This window comes from Doryrhamphus excisus, chromosome 1 (genome assembly GCF_030265055.1).
Source record: "Doryrhamphus excisus isolate RoL2022-K1 chromosome 1, RoL_Dexc_1.0, whole genome shotgun sequence".
NCBI lineage: Eukaryota > Metazoa > Chordata > Actinopteri > Syngnathiformes > Syngnathidae > Doryrhamphus > Doryrhamphus excisus.
In genome coordinates this window covers 8,243,249-8,260,371 of record NC_080466.1, presented here as the reverse complement: position 1 = coordinate 8,260,371, position 17,123 = coordinate 8,243,249, and the positions used below count along the sequence as shown (strand labels likewise).

The 17,123-nt window shown below is 39.3% G+C and overlaps 1 protein-coding gene across 1 annotated transcript in view; it reads left to right on the top strand.

Moving 5' to 3' along the window:
* Positions 1 to 1,851: 1,851 nt before the first annotated feature.
* LOC131125100 (phospholipid-transporting ATPase ABCA1-like) overlaps positions 1,852 to 17,123 on the top strand; it is a 29,393-nt gene continuing 14,121 nt past the window's right edge. Inside the window, exons 1-11 of the mRNA XM_058066285.1 lie at positions 1,852 to 2,038; positions 4,891 to 4,999; positions 5,893 to 5,986; positions 6,966 to 7,107; positions 7,332 to 7,450; positions 10,173 to 10,294; positions 11,598 to 11,789; positions 12,178 to 12,267; positions 16,196 to 16,439; positions 16,530 to 16,669; positions 16,744 to 16,860. Coding sequence (XP_057922268.1) covers positions 4,934 to 4,999; positions 5,893 to 5,986; positions 6,966 to 7,107; positions 7,332 to 7,450; positions 10,173 to 10,294; positions 11,598 to 11,789; positions 12,178 to 12,267; positions 16,196 to 16,439; positions 16,530 to 16,669; positions 16,744 to 16,860 — 1,326 coding nt within the window. The 5' untranslated portion in view covers positions 1,852 to 2,038; positions 4,891 to 4,933. The remainder of the gene's footprint in view (positions 2,039 to 4,890; positions 5,000 to 5,892; positions 5,987 to 6,965; positions 7,108 to 7,331; positions 7,451 to 10,172; positions 10,295 to 11,597; positions 11,790 to 12,177; positions 12,268 to 16,195; positions 16,440 to 16,529; positions 16,670 to 16,743; positions 16,861 to 17,123) is intronic.

The following is a 17,123-nucleotide window of genomic DNA, read 5'->3' as shown; positions in this document are numbered from 1 at the left end:
CTGCAGGATGACTGTGACTGAACTTGAAATGTCTGAACTTCCACAAAATGTTTGTTGGTCTGTTTTCACTCAATTGTCATGCAGCATATTCACTCTTCGAAAAACTATAATTGTTTTACCTTGTATCTAAATTATAAAAGAAAACAAATGAATGTAATTGTTTGTCCTGATTTTTTGTTTGTTTTAATTGACCTGCAGGAAAATTTCCATTGCTTCATGTATAAGAAATAGTTACATTCATTGATAGAATGGCCATTTCATATTACAGTATATGATCAGGAAAAACTCAATTTCAGACACCCTGAATGATAAAAACAATAAGTGAGTGACATTTAATCCAGTCATTTTAAGTGGCTGTTCTCCATGCTGATAACTAGACCAGAGGTCACCAACACAGTGCTCAAGGGCACCAGGTAGTTCCCCCATGACCAAATGAGATGCCCACAAGTCTTTTCATTTATGTTTTCAGTTAACAATGTGGATATACCGACATTTTGTAAAACAAGCATATTCCGTTCGGTCTGAAAATAAATGTAAAAAAAAATGAGTAGCTCTTAGCCATTTTAAGCAAAGACGAAACTTTTGAAGAAAGAAGTCGAGAGCTGTTAAACACTGCCTGAAGGCTGCCATATTCCATATTCCATGTTAAGTAAGACTGCAGATGGGTTAACATGTAAACTGTTGAGGTGAATGGTTTTGACATATACAAGGCAGTCACAATGGTCATAGTTGTATTAATGGGTGAGTCTCCTGAAAGGGGTACCACGGAGGATGCCATCACTTCGAGTTACATGAGATTGTGATTTGAAGCTAGAACCATATAATACTACAAACACATGGAATAAACAGGAGAAACAGCATTAAATACTTTGCCTTTGCTCTTTGATAGGCAAAAGCAAAAAAAGCAAAAGGATCTCATTTTTTCATTCATTCAACGTTTCAACATATTTCCACTGCATTTCAGTCCAGCTTCAGCTACCAAACGGCTGCCATGTTCTTTGCACATTTCAATTTCCATAACTTCTCAAATCATTTCAATTTAGCTTCAGCTTTTCAGCATTTACACGCAATGTCTACTGACGTTGCATCATCTAGTTTGTCATGTCATGCTATGGCAGCTAAAGAAAAGCTTTGATGTTATTGCGCTATACCTATTTGAAGTTGCCATGTATCAAGCATAGCCAATCTGTGACACATGTAGCACAACCATGTACATAGTATATAGATTATACTTATATTATTATATTATTATTGTTGTATTATTATTGTGTGCGTTTTATGCCTGCATTAATGATAACATAGTACAAACAGTGAATTACGTAGATATGGGAACAAACTGTTTAAAATTGAGCAGATACAACTACAGCTACATTCTCATAGAAGTCATGTCCCTCTTTGAAGAAAGATGCACATTTCTGTGGGGGACTGTGTTTGTTTGGATTTTGAAACCAAAACCCTTAGGCCACCATAAGATTGACTTTATTTACAAAGCAGTCATCAGTAATACTTGAATATTTCATTGTTCTACGAGACAGTTGTGGTTGTTATTTTCAAAAGAGTTTGACAAATGTTGCTGAATTTTATTGTAACGTTAAAACGAATTAGTTTTTGTTGTCAAAGTATTATTTTGTGAAGTCGTAGTTGAGAGAAAAGAGAATGCAATTAAATTTTCTAACCTACTTAACCCCTACATGTCTACTGTACCACAAATCAAGCACGACGGCGCCAGTGAGGTGACGCTGGCCCTTTAAGAGATGTTTTGACTGCGCACGTGCGCTCCTTATACGGGATAGAAGCAGCCAGTGGTGACCGATAGTTACCTCTCCAGCTTGCTTCTGCGCGGCACCAAGCAAGGTATAAAACCCTACTGGGGGTGAAAATGTGTTTGCTTTGACTCAGACACACAACTACAGAACACCGCTCCGGAGTAGGAGGTGGTACCGTTTTTTCTTCACTTTTATTTCTCCGGAAGAGTCATTTCTATTAATGACAAAGGAAAAACGGACAGGATATTCAACAGTATTCAGAACAGAGGGCGGTGAGTTGGAAATTTTGTGTGATTAAAGGGGATTTGCTTATATGTCACAGTTAATTAATTTGTTTTTCCACGTCTGTTATATATTTTCTATATAATTGTTTCTGGGAAATTTGGTCAACCTTTGTTTCCCAGTGTTGTCATAAATTATATTTAATGCATTTTTAGAAGACTGGCATCATGAATCGGCATGTTACATCACATTTTGCTTTTTGAAGGATGAGTGACATTAATGTTAAAATCTGTAACGCTTTCTTTGTCACTAGTCATTGAAGTGTATTGTGTCTGGTGACAATATCCTCGCTTGCCGTCTGTTCTATTGAGTGGATTATTGTCCAGGTTAAGCTAATGAAATAGTGGATATTTCCGGTATGCGCCTTCAAAATAAACCAAACGTTGTCTTCGACTTAATATGTATTTAGAAAGGCGTGAGTAGTAGGGCGAAAACCTCGCTGTGTGTAGTTTTTTAAAACGATTTTTCTAAGCACTGTTATATATTGGTCGTTTGTATTGCTCTTTATAGGTAGATACATTGGAAGCTGAAAGGCGTTTCCTTTGTCATACATAAATGAATGCAGCGCTTGACGCATTTGGGGGTTCTTGCAGGGATGCTGAATGTCTGATTATTACCTCAGTTCAAAGCAAAAAAAATGTGATCAGAGCACCAATTACTTAAACGACTTAATCACACAGAAACAATTGTCTTGTCTGCCAGTGTGCTGCGTTCTCTTTGCAATGCTAAATTTGAAGCACTGCGGCTCTAGTGTTGTTTTGTATTGCTCCGTTGAAAACTGTGTCAGCGTAATGCGATGTTTTGTTTTTCTACCTGGTATTATTTTTAAACGATTAGACGAAACGCATCTATATTGTAGCACGTTTTTATTTGGCTGATGATTTGAACAAACTGTTGTACGGAATTGCTTGAATGAATGAAGTCATTAGAATAAATGTGACATAACAATTGAACTGGAATGGATGGTAAACAAGTCTAAAATTGGACATATTTGGGTTTGTCACCACAAGGGGCGCTCTAGCTCTGCACCATTCTTGTTCAATAGACTCCTTAAATGTAAACAATGTCTATCAGCACCTGTTTTGTGTTTGCAAAAATGACACGACAACCCCTCAATGTCGAAGTCCGGCAAGCGAGTCTACATTTACAAGCACTGTCCGTACTTAATTTGCACAATAATGGTAGTAGCGTCTAGATCCAGGAGGAAACATAAAGTCATGTTCATGATGTCATGATCACCACATGAAGGCTCTTCATTACATTGTATATTGGGTGCAAAATAATGGGAGATAAAGTCAACATGCATGTACAGGCCACAATATTAGTTACAAATGTACAAATATACCTCAAGATATTATAACACAATTACCTGTGCATTTGATTATTAGTATTTTTTATGAATAGGCAGAGGTCAAAGTGGGATTTTTACAAAATTGAATATTGTTACATAATTCAATTTAAAAGACTTGGATGCACCAGTTTAAAGTACATATAGCAAGATGAGGTATATTATTGAAGCACACTGTTTGCAGGCATGAGATGATGCAGATGTGGCTAATGGAGTCTGCATGTGCAAAAAACCCCAAATGGTTATTTTGATGCGTGATTGAAATAAGTACTTTTTTTCTTGATGCAGTCATTTTATCTGCTTTTTATTTGCTCGTAATTGTAATGCAAATTGTGTTTTTCTGTTTAATGTTCATAACAGAATCAAGGTGGTTAAATAACTGCCCGTAAATGGAATGACTCACAGGGAAAAGAGAAAACAGTTGGCATACAGTCTATGTCCACATAGGTCATTGTGTTGTTTGGTCATCCTGATGTTCCTGTTGCTTTTTATTGCAACATTTTGTACCTTCCAGTGGATTTCCCTAGTATTGCTTTCATGGAACGATGGAGAAAATGGGTATGATGTTTAGCCGTGGTGAAAATGTTTGTCAGTCTACTTTGCTGTAAGGCAGAAAACAATTACACAGCTATAAAATATCAATCATGCCAGATATAATATGAATTAGATTGCAAAGTTTTAAGAAGTTTCTGTCACAGAAGATGTTCTGTAATAACATGTAATCTGTAACAAAACCAGAATAGTGATTGGATTATCCTTCAAGTAAATAATCAACAAGTTATTTTTCTCTCCCATGTTTGCTTTTGCCCTTGACATGGTCTTGGTGTCATCGCACTCTGTGTCCCATCCAATCAGCTTTATCTCAGGGAGTGGGGTGACAAAGGGAGCTGCATTTGTATAAACCTTCATTATGAAATAATTATCCCCAAGAAATGTGCTTTTATATGCCTCAAATACAGGTAGGTTGGACATTCCCAGGGAAAGACGTTTTAGGTGTATTAATCAAATAAACCTGCTGATGAAACCATCCTGTTTCGAAGTTAGATGAGTGATGGTTTCACATTTACATCATTATGGGAATACTTTACATTTTTAGCTATTAACAAGGTAAAAGAATGTGACACTAACGGGTTGCAGACTGCTTTGGCACGATGTGCAGGCTGTACTTTTACTCTTGTCTCCCCCTTTGTTGAACTGTCATTTGACCTTTGGACACTGAACTTGAGAAAGATATTGAAATTTGCGGTGGTTGATTGCTTTCCTCACTCATTCACTGTCTGGCCATCACAACTGTAAGGCTGTAGTATAAAGTATAGAATTTGATAGGTGAATCTGTTGTTTTCTCTTTTAACAAGTGTTTTCCTAAGGTAGGTGTTTTCTTTCCCCATTTTGACTCACTTCTGATTTCTTGAGGTACTTGATAGTATCCAATCTGGTCCTGTGTAATGACGGGAGCTTCAACTGCTGTCTCTGCTTGTTTTTGTGCATTTGCAGTGAGGAGCTGAAGCGTGCTCAGTGAGCTCGGAAAGACAGCGTCATGGCGGTCTCCACTCAACTGGGCTTACTGCTTTGGAAGAACTTCACTTACCGAAGAAGACAGACTGTAAGTGGGAGTAACGTGGTCGGCAGTGTGTTTGTTTAGATTTTACACACTTAACAATACATATGCTGTAATCCTCAACTGTCTCAGTTGACCACTAGGTCTAATGGTGCTTTTGTTTGAGTGAATTATTGTGGATATTATTGTCTATAGTAATATATTTATTTGATTTTCACCACCTGCTATACTTTAGAATATAATTTTCATGATATTCGATGATATTTTCTTACCATGCAACACACAAACGATATGAGTAGCATTTCAGATGATATTATTGTGAGTCATTCAGCAATGTGATGACACAGTTTGTCTCCATTATCCAGTTAACATCTTGAGCAGCCTGTTGTCCACTTACTCAAAGTTATCTCAATCAAATTCAGCTCTCGGCCCAAGCAACAGAGCCACCCTCTTGTTTAAACAAGAGATCTGTTTTGCATACAATGAAGTCCTTTATCCCTCCATCAAGAAGGAACCTTTCCCCAAAGTGACGGCACAATTGCTGCTTCATTTTCAGCCCAGTTGAGTCCAACAAAGAGGTACAGTGTGCTGCCATAGCGAATGTCTTTATTCTCCCCCCACCAACGCGTTTGGTGCATGTCTGCCATGCTGGTTCAGACTTAGAAAAGCCATATGGAACAGATGGGCAGAAGTCTATTCTGAACCCTGCAGACTTCTCTCGTTGTCTCCCCCTATTAACCCATATACTGTACTACTCAGTCTCATGCGAGGATTACTCCTGACAGACCCCCTCTGCGAGCACACATACACTTGTTTTGATGTCTAAAGCACTTAAGATGACCCAAGTTGAACCAAAAAAAAGCCCCAACAAAACAATCGGCACAAAGCGCTACTGTGAATTTCTTGTCTCATCCCTACTTTTTGGTTTCTTTTCTTAGATTCAGCTGCTGATTGAAATAATCTGGCCTCTATTCATCTTCTTCATCCTCATCTCGGTTCGGATGCACTATCCACCCTACGAGCAGCATGAATGTAAGATGACATACAGTACTGCAAAAAATGGAAAATAGATATTAGTAAAAATTGTAAAGCACTGAATGCACTAACTAATGCAAGTTGTAATTTTTATGTCATTTGTATGTAATTTGTACTGTTCATGTTTCAAGTTTTCTGTGTAAAAGGTAAAGTTTAGAAAAAGTTTGCTTAGTTTTTGGGTACAGCAACATGTGAGTCACCGTTTGCATGCTATCTCAGAGGGATCTTTTGGATTTGTCAATATTTGCTTGGACCACTGGGACACATGGTGGGATTTACAGGGAAATCCAATCATCATCTTGCATCATTTACAGCTTTGTCTTCATCCCAACTCAATAGAATTACAGCTTTTTGAATTGTATTTGCTTTTTTATGTACTACTATTTTATGGTGATCAAACTTTTAACAAGTATTTAACCCATGGGATCCAAGTTACATCAATGGACATGAGCATTGGACACACACATGAGAAAGTATCATTGAAGAAAAAGTTTATTTCCAATCCAAGAAGTAGTTCAGCAACTTGCCCTTGCCTCGGTCGTCAGTAGCTCAGTAAACTGCAGCAGTAGCAATAAAGTCGGCTGATAAGTGGCCATTAAATCGTAAAGTCAAGACCATGTATGTAAGATAACGCACAACATAACAATCTGAATTTTGTATACATTTCCAGTTCATTAGAAATATTTCATCATTTTGCTTTTCAATGTTCAGTATTGTTTTCAAGGACAAAAGACACAAAGGTCTTTTTACTACTATTGAAAAGGCTGAGAGGATTAATTGCATCCAGTGCAAAAAATCTCTTTAAGGGTTTAGGTTTTCCTCCTCACTGAGTATGTGTGCATGATTAAATGATTTAGCAGTATCTTATCTCAGTATCAGTATCTTTTAAACTGGACTTATGCATTTCTTCCTTGTCTTGATGGTGAAACTAATACCTACAAAAATTATAATGGCGCTTTTATGCTATACTTCTCAGGCCATTTCCCAAACAAGGCCATGCCTTCAGCCGGAACTCTGCCCTGGGTACAAGGAATTATCTGTAACGCCAACAACCCCTGCTTCCGGAACCCAACCCCTGGCGAGACTCCTGGGGTAGTGGGCAACTTTAATGATTCGATGTGAGTGATGAATATGACCTTCTTTCACATTCACAGTAGCTCAATCTTTGTTTTTTTTGTGTAATTATCTGAAATAGCTATTCTATTTGATTGATATTTTCAGCAAGGCATTCATTTAACAATATGTTTATTACTGTGTTTTGTAGTTTGCAGTGGTGTACAACTGCATACTGAAAGTTGTGTGGTCTCACTGGGATTGCGTGTGTGCTATGTTATGTTTTCAGACTCTCCCGACTGTTTATTGATGCTAAGAAGATCCTGTTGTACACCCAGAATGACAGGAGTTATGAGGGTTACCGTGGACTGCTGAGGGCCCTTCACAAGATGCAAAAGAACACTGCCCGTAAGAACACCTTTATTTGTTTTGCATTATGCCTACATTTTAAATATCCACATTTCTGTTGAATTCACTGTTCTACCCATGTACCAGTCAACACAAAAAGAAAGCTTATTTTTTCAGATATTCAATCCCTTTTTGAAAACAAACATGTTGGATTCTTACTTGCTTGATGTATTCCATTTAGTTCCATAAAAGGCACACTTAGATGTTAAATTATTGCTAAGCAATCGATTTGAAACGAGTTGTAAAGGTCAGCAGCTTATACAAGCAAGTCTCCAGCGTACTAAGCGTGTTTCTTATCGCTGTCTGACAGCCAGGCGGGCCCCTGTCTCCCAGAAGTCACTGGGTGTTGCATTTCCTTTCCTGTCTTATTGTGTGCCAGAAGAGGTGCAAGACAGCCATCATGCATATATACCACCCTGAAAATGATTGTGTAATCGCTACACAAATCTGCAAATTGTCTGAACTGGAATGTTGCCACTTCCTGGCTCAGAGGGCACACGTTGGGGCTTAGTTGACACACACTATTCAAGCATTTTGAATTTTTGGGCAACATTTTCGAAGAGAGTGAGAAAAAGATCCATTGCCATGACCTTGGCTGCAGAGAAAGGTTGTGTTTCTAAAATAACATCTTGTTGATGGGCAGACTTGGTGTCCACAGTTTCAAATGTAGCAATGAGTACTCTTTTGACTCTGCAGACATGTAAACCAATTGAATACTTTGCTGAAAGAAAGGAGAAAAGGTATTCAGAACCCATTGTAGGTATGTAGGAATCATACGATGAGGCAACATAATTGTCTTCAATAAATCACACTACAAATCCAATGTAAACCAAAAGAGGCTAGTTAATTAAAAAAAAAACATAATACACCTCCAATACACATATGATCAATTAGTTCCCATTAATAAATTACTGTACTGTACCAAGCTTATTTGTACATGAGACCCTGATGCGGAACATAGTCCACAGTCCATCAGCTGTTATGCAACTAAACATAGCAAGAAAGGTTCTTGCTGTATTTTGCAAACCCATCTGTTCTTTTTGTCCAGAGGTACAGGACATTATTATGCAACCGCCTCGTAAGGCAGCACAGACCCTCAAAAAGGCAATAATTGTATATTATCTGCAGTAGAAAATCTTATTTAGTTAGAAAGAATTGCCTGTGCCTTCGAAACAAGATTTGCCTGTGCCTTTTGTTTATTGTGTTTATATTGTATTTTCCTGTCCATGTTAACACTGTTAATGGTGTTAACAGTGTACCTTAGATATGACCTAATCTATAGACATTCTAACTGGAAGCCTTACATCGTATGTGCTTTTAATCACAATCAATTACTAAATGCACAGTGTGCAGTGATCTTTCACCAGAATGAAGGAATGCATTCATCTGGGAAATAGGAGATGTTTTAATGCTGGAAAATGCACACGCAGCTCTACTGCAGAATGACGCGATCGGAATTAGAGCATAGATCACAGAGATAAGAGGGGGAAGCATTCACATGTCTGCTAACAATTGAGCAGCTGATGGGATTTATATAGAAAATAAATGCAGAGTGGGTATGGCCATATTTTGCACATAACCGCAAGGCCTTCAAGGCTTCACAGTCTTTGCCGACCTTCAAGGCAGTGCAAAGTTTGAGCTGTCTCATTTCCAGAACAGGCCTCTTTTAGCTTCTGGCAGGAGCACAACTCGTTAGGTTGAGTTCAAGCATAAACTAGTGGAATTGATGTCAGGGTTGTGTAGCAACCCACTGTTTGCTCCACTTTTTGTGCTTGTTTGTTGGCTTGTAAAATTGGGAGTCTGTGGTTCACAATAATGGCAGCCTGTTTATGGACCAGTTTGGGTTGTGATGAGACTGGTTGCTAAAGTTTGAGAACTTTTGAACAAAAAAAGGCACTGGCAAAAAAAAGGCAATTCAATCGGCAAGCTTGAATTGGACTCAGGAAAAACTCTGATCCTGATAACAAAAGAATTTCAACCACTTAGTCAGTAAATGAGGGCACACTTACACAGATTAGATAAAAGAAAGACCTGGAATGGACACATATAGCTTGGCTGACTGCATAACTCCTATTTTAATGAGGTTGTAGCATCTATTCTGTTGTGTCCTCAAGGGTCTTTGTAGGCTGTGTACCAATGGGGCCCTTTCTTTCCTTCTGGGACACTGATTAGACCTTATTAGTTCTCCGTGGAGATTCACCTTAGGAGGGTTGAGGTCACTCACAGACACAAGTGCACGATGTAACATCCACACTGTGCTCATGCAACCATAGAACCACGCTGTTCTCAGTCACTTCCTCCCTCAGGATGTTCACTGCGTCTGCATCAAACTTGTTTTGTGTGTGTGCATCAGACAGGAAGAAACCATTTAGCTGCATGTAGAGCAAAGTGGAACGGCCTCAAGTAACCTTAACCGAGGTGGAGAAGTTCAGTGTGTGCAATCATGGAAGTGAGTCAGGTTAAGAGAAGTTGTTAGACATTCTTGGTATTCAGAGGGGGCACAGAAAGTCCTCTGGAGGTGCTAAACAGACCGTTAGTAGTGTAGCCATAGTCCCCTATTTCTTGAATTACTGGGTAAATACGGAACATGGGGACATCAGAATGCTTTCATGACTGCAATGCTCAGTTGGAGACATTCTTGCTTTCCTGTAATTTGTATCGCATCCCCTTTGTATTAAAAGTAGTCAGCTTACTATACGTTGTTCTTGTCTTTTGCCTCTAGGTTTCAAGCTGAAGGACTTTTTGAAAGATAACGAAACCCTCTCCCACTTCTTGCATCACAACGCATCACTTCCTCATCACGCGCTGAAGCAGATAGTAGAGGCTGACGTCAATCTGGAAAAGGTAGAATATCACACTTGGCATTTCCAAATGTTAGAGCTCAACACAAAACAATGGCAATTTGTTGTTTAAAATGTGCTTGACTTGAATAGAAAAATACAGTATTGTACAGCCCTTTCCACATCGGAGACCATAAACCCTTGTACTCAGTGCTCATGCACAAATCCAGTGACCTTGACTCGATGGAGTCTGTTAAGCCCTTAATACCAGAAAAAAATAATTCTGGGTGGGTTTAGATGGGTGCAGACACTGTGAGCACAAATTATCTCCTCTGTCCCTTATTCTGCTTAAATAAACTACAATTCCCAAATGGATCAAATATATGCTTAATAATGTTCCATTCTTGTATTGGGAAATCTTCACACACATGCACACTCACCTCCTCTCCCATTCGTGTCATCTTAATTTCTCGAGCCAACCAGCTTACATCCACGTCAACAACAGCTGCCAGTAAGTCACATCATAGGACAGAGCGTGAGTCATGTGACTGCTCCCCTTGCTGCCGCCCCCACCCCTCATCCCTCCTCACGTGCAGACACAGTGCTGCGATGTGACTCCGCTCCACCCACTGCTCTTACCCAGACGTCTATTGATCAGTGACGATGCACGTGCATTAACCTGGCAAGGTCATTATTCAAGGAGAGGAGTTGGTAGCCATTTTGGTAATTGGTTTGCAGCAAACTGTATGTTGAACATATCTTTGATGTATTGTTATGATTACAACTATTTCTCTTTGCTAAGCCCATACAACATGCCTGTTTATATTAATGCATAGTGCTTGTGTTTACAGTACATATAATGATAAAAATGCTGGCATTACACAGGTTGGTCAAGAGGACTTAGAGGACAAATGTCTCTTAGGTTTGAAGCACACACATACATAAAAATGCACATCACGTCTGATAAATGGTAGCGTCCTGTGTCCTTTAAGAGCTCCCATTAGGAAGTAGAGATGTAATTACCTCCACTGGACTGGACACAGTTGTTTCTCGTTTTAAAATACAGCATTTGCTCTTATTCACATGCATTAAGTTTTTCCTTTGTCGGTTCCATAACATGTCCACAAAATGGTATTTGTGTCTTTGTGATAATCAGTCCTTGTTTTGGGACTTTTGAGACATGTCAAACAGTGAACCACGTTTATGTAGTGAAATGTGCTATGTGTATCTTTGCCATAGCAAGTGTTGCTCCTTCCTAGTACGATACTAGATGCACTTGGTGGATGATATCAATATCGGCTCAGGACGCCTCCACCTTTTATGTGAAACAAAATAATCACTGTCTGTTTCTCCCTTTCTGTGTCCAGGTGCTGACTAAAGGTTTTGGCTTTCATCTCAGAGACTTATGTAACACAACACCCCTGGAGGAGTTTGTCCATATTGCTGATGGCAATGTATCTCGCCTGACGCAAGAAATCATCTGCAAATCCTCCAGGGACTGGCTGAACAAGGCCCAGAGCCACTTCCTGTCAAACTTGGACTTTTTCAAGCCCATTCGGGTAAGTGTGTTTATCAAGCAAATCTGTTATGCAACAGTATCACTTTCTGGACATAATTTTTCATGTCAGTAATTAAGATTTGGGTTCTCATAGTATTGTTTTGCTACTTAACTCCCATAAGAGTTGTCGAGTTAAACTTAAAGGAATTTTCTTTTTGTGTTAATTTGCCCATCATCCACAATCTCTATGTGAGACATGAACAAACATGTATTTCTATTTTCTAAATTCTAAATATAAAAACATTCTAAATATAAAAACAGGTACAAGTAAAAATAGGCAGCTAATTAATGCAGGTAATGGGACACGTTCGTGTAGACGTAACCATTTAACCTTTAAGCTGCAATGTAAGAGTGTATACTTACTCTTATGTGTTTTGTTTTTTTTACAGAAGGATGTAAAGTCTGATCCCAAAGTAGTTCAGGAAGTCTCAGCTGCAACTGACTATCTTCTGGAGAGCCTCGGAGAACTGGCTGTGGAGGTACATAAAGTACACGTGCTTACGTGAATGCATGCACCCAAAGCAGTGAGTGGAGACACGAACAAGACACACAGCCAGACACACAAAATATCAGGGATTAGCAAGTTGTGACCACCACCTCATGCTTGCACACACTCACACATGGCAAAAAACCCTTTAACAAAAATGCCTCATTTAGACTCCTATATATCTGTATAGGGAAATGTTTATTTCATTGAGGCAAGCGATATTTTACATGACCAAAAAGTGTCTGTGTACTGTTAGTGATCCTGTTCATGCTTTTCAGCATTCATTTACCCAATGTTTATAAACTAAATCTCCAGTCAGCATTTTTGGACACTCATTAACATAAAACACTTGTTAAATATTGGACAGTTCACTGTTTTTATAAAGACCCCCCCCCCCCAACACATACTACACACACTGGCCAGTGTTCTACTATGCTGACAAAGCATTAGGATACAGCTGTGTGTGTTATTTCCTGTCTAATCAGCAGTAAGAACAACAAACTATATTTTTCTTCTCACCCTACTGTTGTAGCATTCAGCATTTTTATCATTGTCAATCCACATGGGACAGCTCATGAGATTTTTCAACACGGACGGGAACAGATCATTGGGAGAAAACAATGTAATATATAAGGCACACTTACATGTGACGCTGTAAAAAAACTTTTTGTTTTCTGCTTGACCAGGGCTTGTTTAGACTAACAATGAAATGGAATTACTTCTGCGAGGCGTATAAGACCCAAAAAAATATCAGGAAAATGCTGGCCATTCATTCCAGTTGAAATAATTGGATATTATGACATTGGGTCAACAAGACGAGACAAGATTTTAACAATATTATTAGAGAAAAGTACGATTGAAAAATTGAAAATGTATTGCTATCTGCCAATTTAATTTCTACTACATTACACTATTTCCACCTTTACCCATGAGACAGACACTGACAAAAGGACTCACTCCATTCATGCCATTGTTCTATGGAACAAATGCGGTAAGGTGTTGAAACCAATGCACAGGGTGAACCTTCATATCTGTTTGGAAGTGAGAAACAAGGAAAAAACAAATATAATGTCGGCACCCATCACTTATGGGCATGTGATGGTGACGAGGCGGTGACGTCATCATTTTCATTAGGTAGCAGTTTGCTTGTCTCCACAGAAACCACACAGCAACGTTGACAGATTTTCCTACTTTGGAAACCATGATGACATTTCATGGCACAATGCCGTCGCCGTGTGGATGTAAGGCTGAAACAATAAAATACAGAAAATGAAAATATTCATTGTAGACAGAGGAAATCTATGTAAACATTAACTGGTGAATGTGAAAGGCAAAAGGTTAAAAAAAATGGTGAAGCTTCGAATTTGTCCACATTTTTTGTTTCAATGAGTCAGTGTTGACTGAAAGAGCATCTTTGTTCCGTAATCACTGAGCATGCTCTTGGAAACAGATGTTGGCTGATTAAGACATTTTATTGCGTTGGCTTGCTTAGCAGATGTGAGGCTGGCATATTGAGCATTTCCCGTATGTAACCCCTGTTTTATTTTAACTACCAAGAATTTCCATTGCATCCAAAGCCAAAAAGGTATAAAAAACACCCACAATATTTACAAAATGTCTTTTCGCCAAGCCATGTCACATATCTCTGGTGTAGCCTATCTGGTATGTAAACATGGCTTCGATATCTTGGTTTCCTCACTGAAGCATTCTCAAAATATGTACTTTATCAACCATCATATTTTTGTGCTCACTGTAAGTGAAATAACACTGACTATGAAAGCAAGGCCTTCACAATGATGTAGTATTATGTTAGTTATAATTACAGATAAAGATCGTTCATACAGGTAGGTCTTCTTCTGTAGCTGGTTGATAAAGTGAACTTTAGTAACCTGAGTCAGGCTCTTCTAAGAGGAGGTTACTGTGGGACATAACAGGCTGCCGATGCTGAGTGTATGTGTGCTTGTGACCCATGCCGACATGGTCATTGTTTCTCTGAGAATGACTGTCTAAATGAGTGTATTTGGATACCATTCCACAGTTTGGCCCAGTAGTCAGACACATAACAAAAGAGAAGAAAAAACACAAGAATAAATGCCAGCACTGGACACAATAATGGTCTCCAGTCATTGCTGTTTTTGCTTGTGTAGCACAGTACTGTATGTAACACTCTCACTGAACTGCATCCACACAAGACAACCGCCTACACACAAACACAGATACTCATCCAGTTCGACATAGCTCACAAACATTGCACGCAATATTTTTCCCAGTCCTAAAAAACAATGTGATGGTTTGATACAGCTGAAGCCTGAGATAACAAAAACTCCAACAGGAACAACCTCTTTCAATCATATTTGTAACATTCATGGTGGATATGTTGTTGAGAAACACACTAAAGGCAGACTGTGAACTGAAAACCAGCTACTAAGTGAAGTGGTGCTGAGGACAAAGAAAACTGAACCATGCATGTCAGAATAGTGTTTATGTACAACAGCATGTGCGTGTGTGCGTGCTCAGTAGCATTTGTCAGTTTAATAGCAGAGTACTTGTGGAGCCTGAGGAGGTTTGCCTATTAGAAGAGTGACCGAGAGTAACCTCGCTTTTTTCCCCGCTCTGTCTTCTCACTCCCTCTTGTTTATTTCCACCGTCTACTCCCATCACTATCAAACACTAGTTTATCTCACCTGATGAATGACATTTGTTTTCCTCCCTTGGATATTTGCTCATATTTTTGGTTTCCATCTTTAACCTGGACGTTTTTTTTCAACCATTTCCTCATGGGAGTGTGTGCTTTCACCATAAACTCAAGTAACCTCCTCTAATTCGCACTTGCGGGAACAAAAGCTTCAAACCTCTTACTTAACTCTTGTTCTTTGTTACACAAAAAGCATTCACCACTACCCCTGCCCACCTCCTCATTCCTTTGGTATCACGAGTTGGTGACAGTGCATTTAATGAGCACGGAATAACCACAGTGGAGACACACACCATTTAACATGAGATATAGCATGTAAGTGTCACACTAACCTGTATGCATGTTATCTATCGGAGCTCTGCAGAAACACACAGACATACTACAGAACTGATAAGACTGGAGATTTTGTGTCTACACCCTGCAGCGTTCACCCCCCTCCCCCCCCAAGCCTTGTCTGAAATCCCATTCATCGTGGAACTTGACCATCTGTTGAAACCTACAGGCTTTCTAAAACACTCATACTCGATAGTGTGAACATGCAGTTCGGTCTATCATATTGTGATGTAATATGTTTCTGTAACTGGAACTGGCCACCATGAACATTGCATTCCGTTGTTGGGAATCTTTGCCTTGAAGATATTTTATGTTCAAATATTTGCTCTGTGCCTGGTAGGTGACTTGGCAATGTTAAACATTTTTACTGACTATAGTTTATCATTATTCATCCTCTTAGTGTTTGACTTGCTCTATTTTATGATCAAATATTTACACCGCAGCCTTTTCTTACCAGTGAAGAGCAGAATGTTTTTTGACTGTTGGTGCACATGTAAGAGTGTTTGCTGTCTATTTGTATTCCTTAGCTCGTTAACATTCATGCAATATATAAAATATATTAAAAAAGTATTTGTGCATATGACCAATGCAGCAACAGGGTTTAGGTCAGTGCTGTCACATTCCTCCACACCAAACTCTTTCAAACTGGCCTTTTTAGACCTTGCTTTTCGACCTTGCCTCTCATCCAGCACAACAGCGTTTTGGGTGCTTTGAAACAGTATTTTTTGAAAACGACTTACAGAGTGGGATGCAACTATGTGCTAATATGGGACAACGTGGACACATATTTTTTTCAACCTGCCAAAAAACGTCTCTGGAGCGATAGACTTGCAATGTTATGGTTGTTGGTACTCTATTTTAGACTCATGTCTTCTGTGTTTTCTCCCTTTAGCTTGCCAGCATGAAGAGTTGGAAAGATATGCGAAAGGAGATCCTGTATCTCACTGCCAATCCCACAGGCTCTCCGAATCAGATGTACCAGGCGGTGTCACGTATTGTCTGTGGCCATCCCGAGGGAGGCGGCCTCAAAATCAAGTCTCTCAATTGGTATGAGGATAATAACTACAAGGCGCTGTTTGGAAACCACGGCAACGACAGCGACAGTGAACCCCTTTCCGCATATGATAACACATCCAGTAAGTGTCCGATCAGAACTATTAAAATGCCAATCAAGTGGACATTAAATGTAAAAAAAATTTGGAATATCTCTTGCCTTTTCTGTCAAGCTCCTTATTGTAACAACATGATGCGAAACCTGGAGTCAAGCCCCATTTCCAGGATGATCTGGAGAGCTCTGAAGCCTCTGCTCATGGGAAAGATCCTCTACACCCCAGATACTCCAGCGACACAGAGGATAATTCATGAGGTAAAGTGTCTATAGCCCTGCTGGAAATCCTTTAACACTGAATTTTGAATGATGTGTGTGATTGTTTGCTCCAGGTGAACAAGACTTTCCAGGAGCTGGGTCTTTTGAGAGACCTCGGAGGAATGTGGGATGAGATGAAGCCCAAAGTATGGAACTTCATGGAGAACAGTGAGGAGATGGACTTAGTCAGGGTGAGTGGGCTGCACGGGTAGAACAGACATAGAGATACTTATTTTACTAAGGATCTTTGATATAGTAATCTGTACATCTCTGTGGTATTTGTGCAATCAGGTACTTACCAAAGCAGTAATTTCAGTAAAAAAAATCCCTTCAGGCCTCACGATTTATCCTGCTTTGCTATGGACTCACACTTTATACATCCACAGCTGCCCTCGATTGAGTTTGTTTATTCTCAGGCTAATGAGAAGACTTGACATGGTGGGAAAGATGGTCC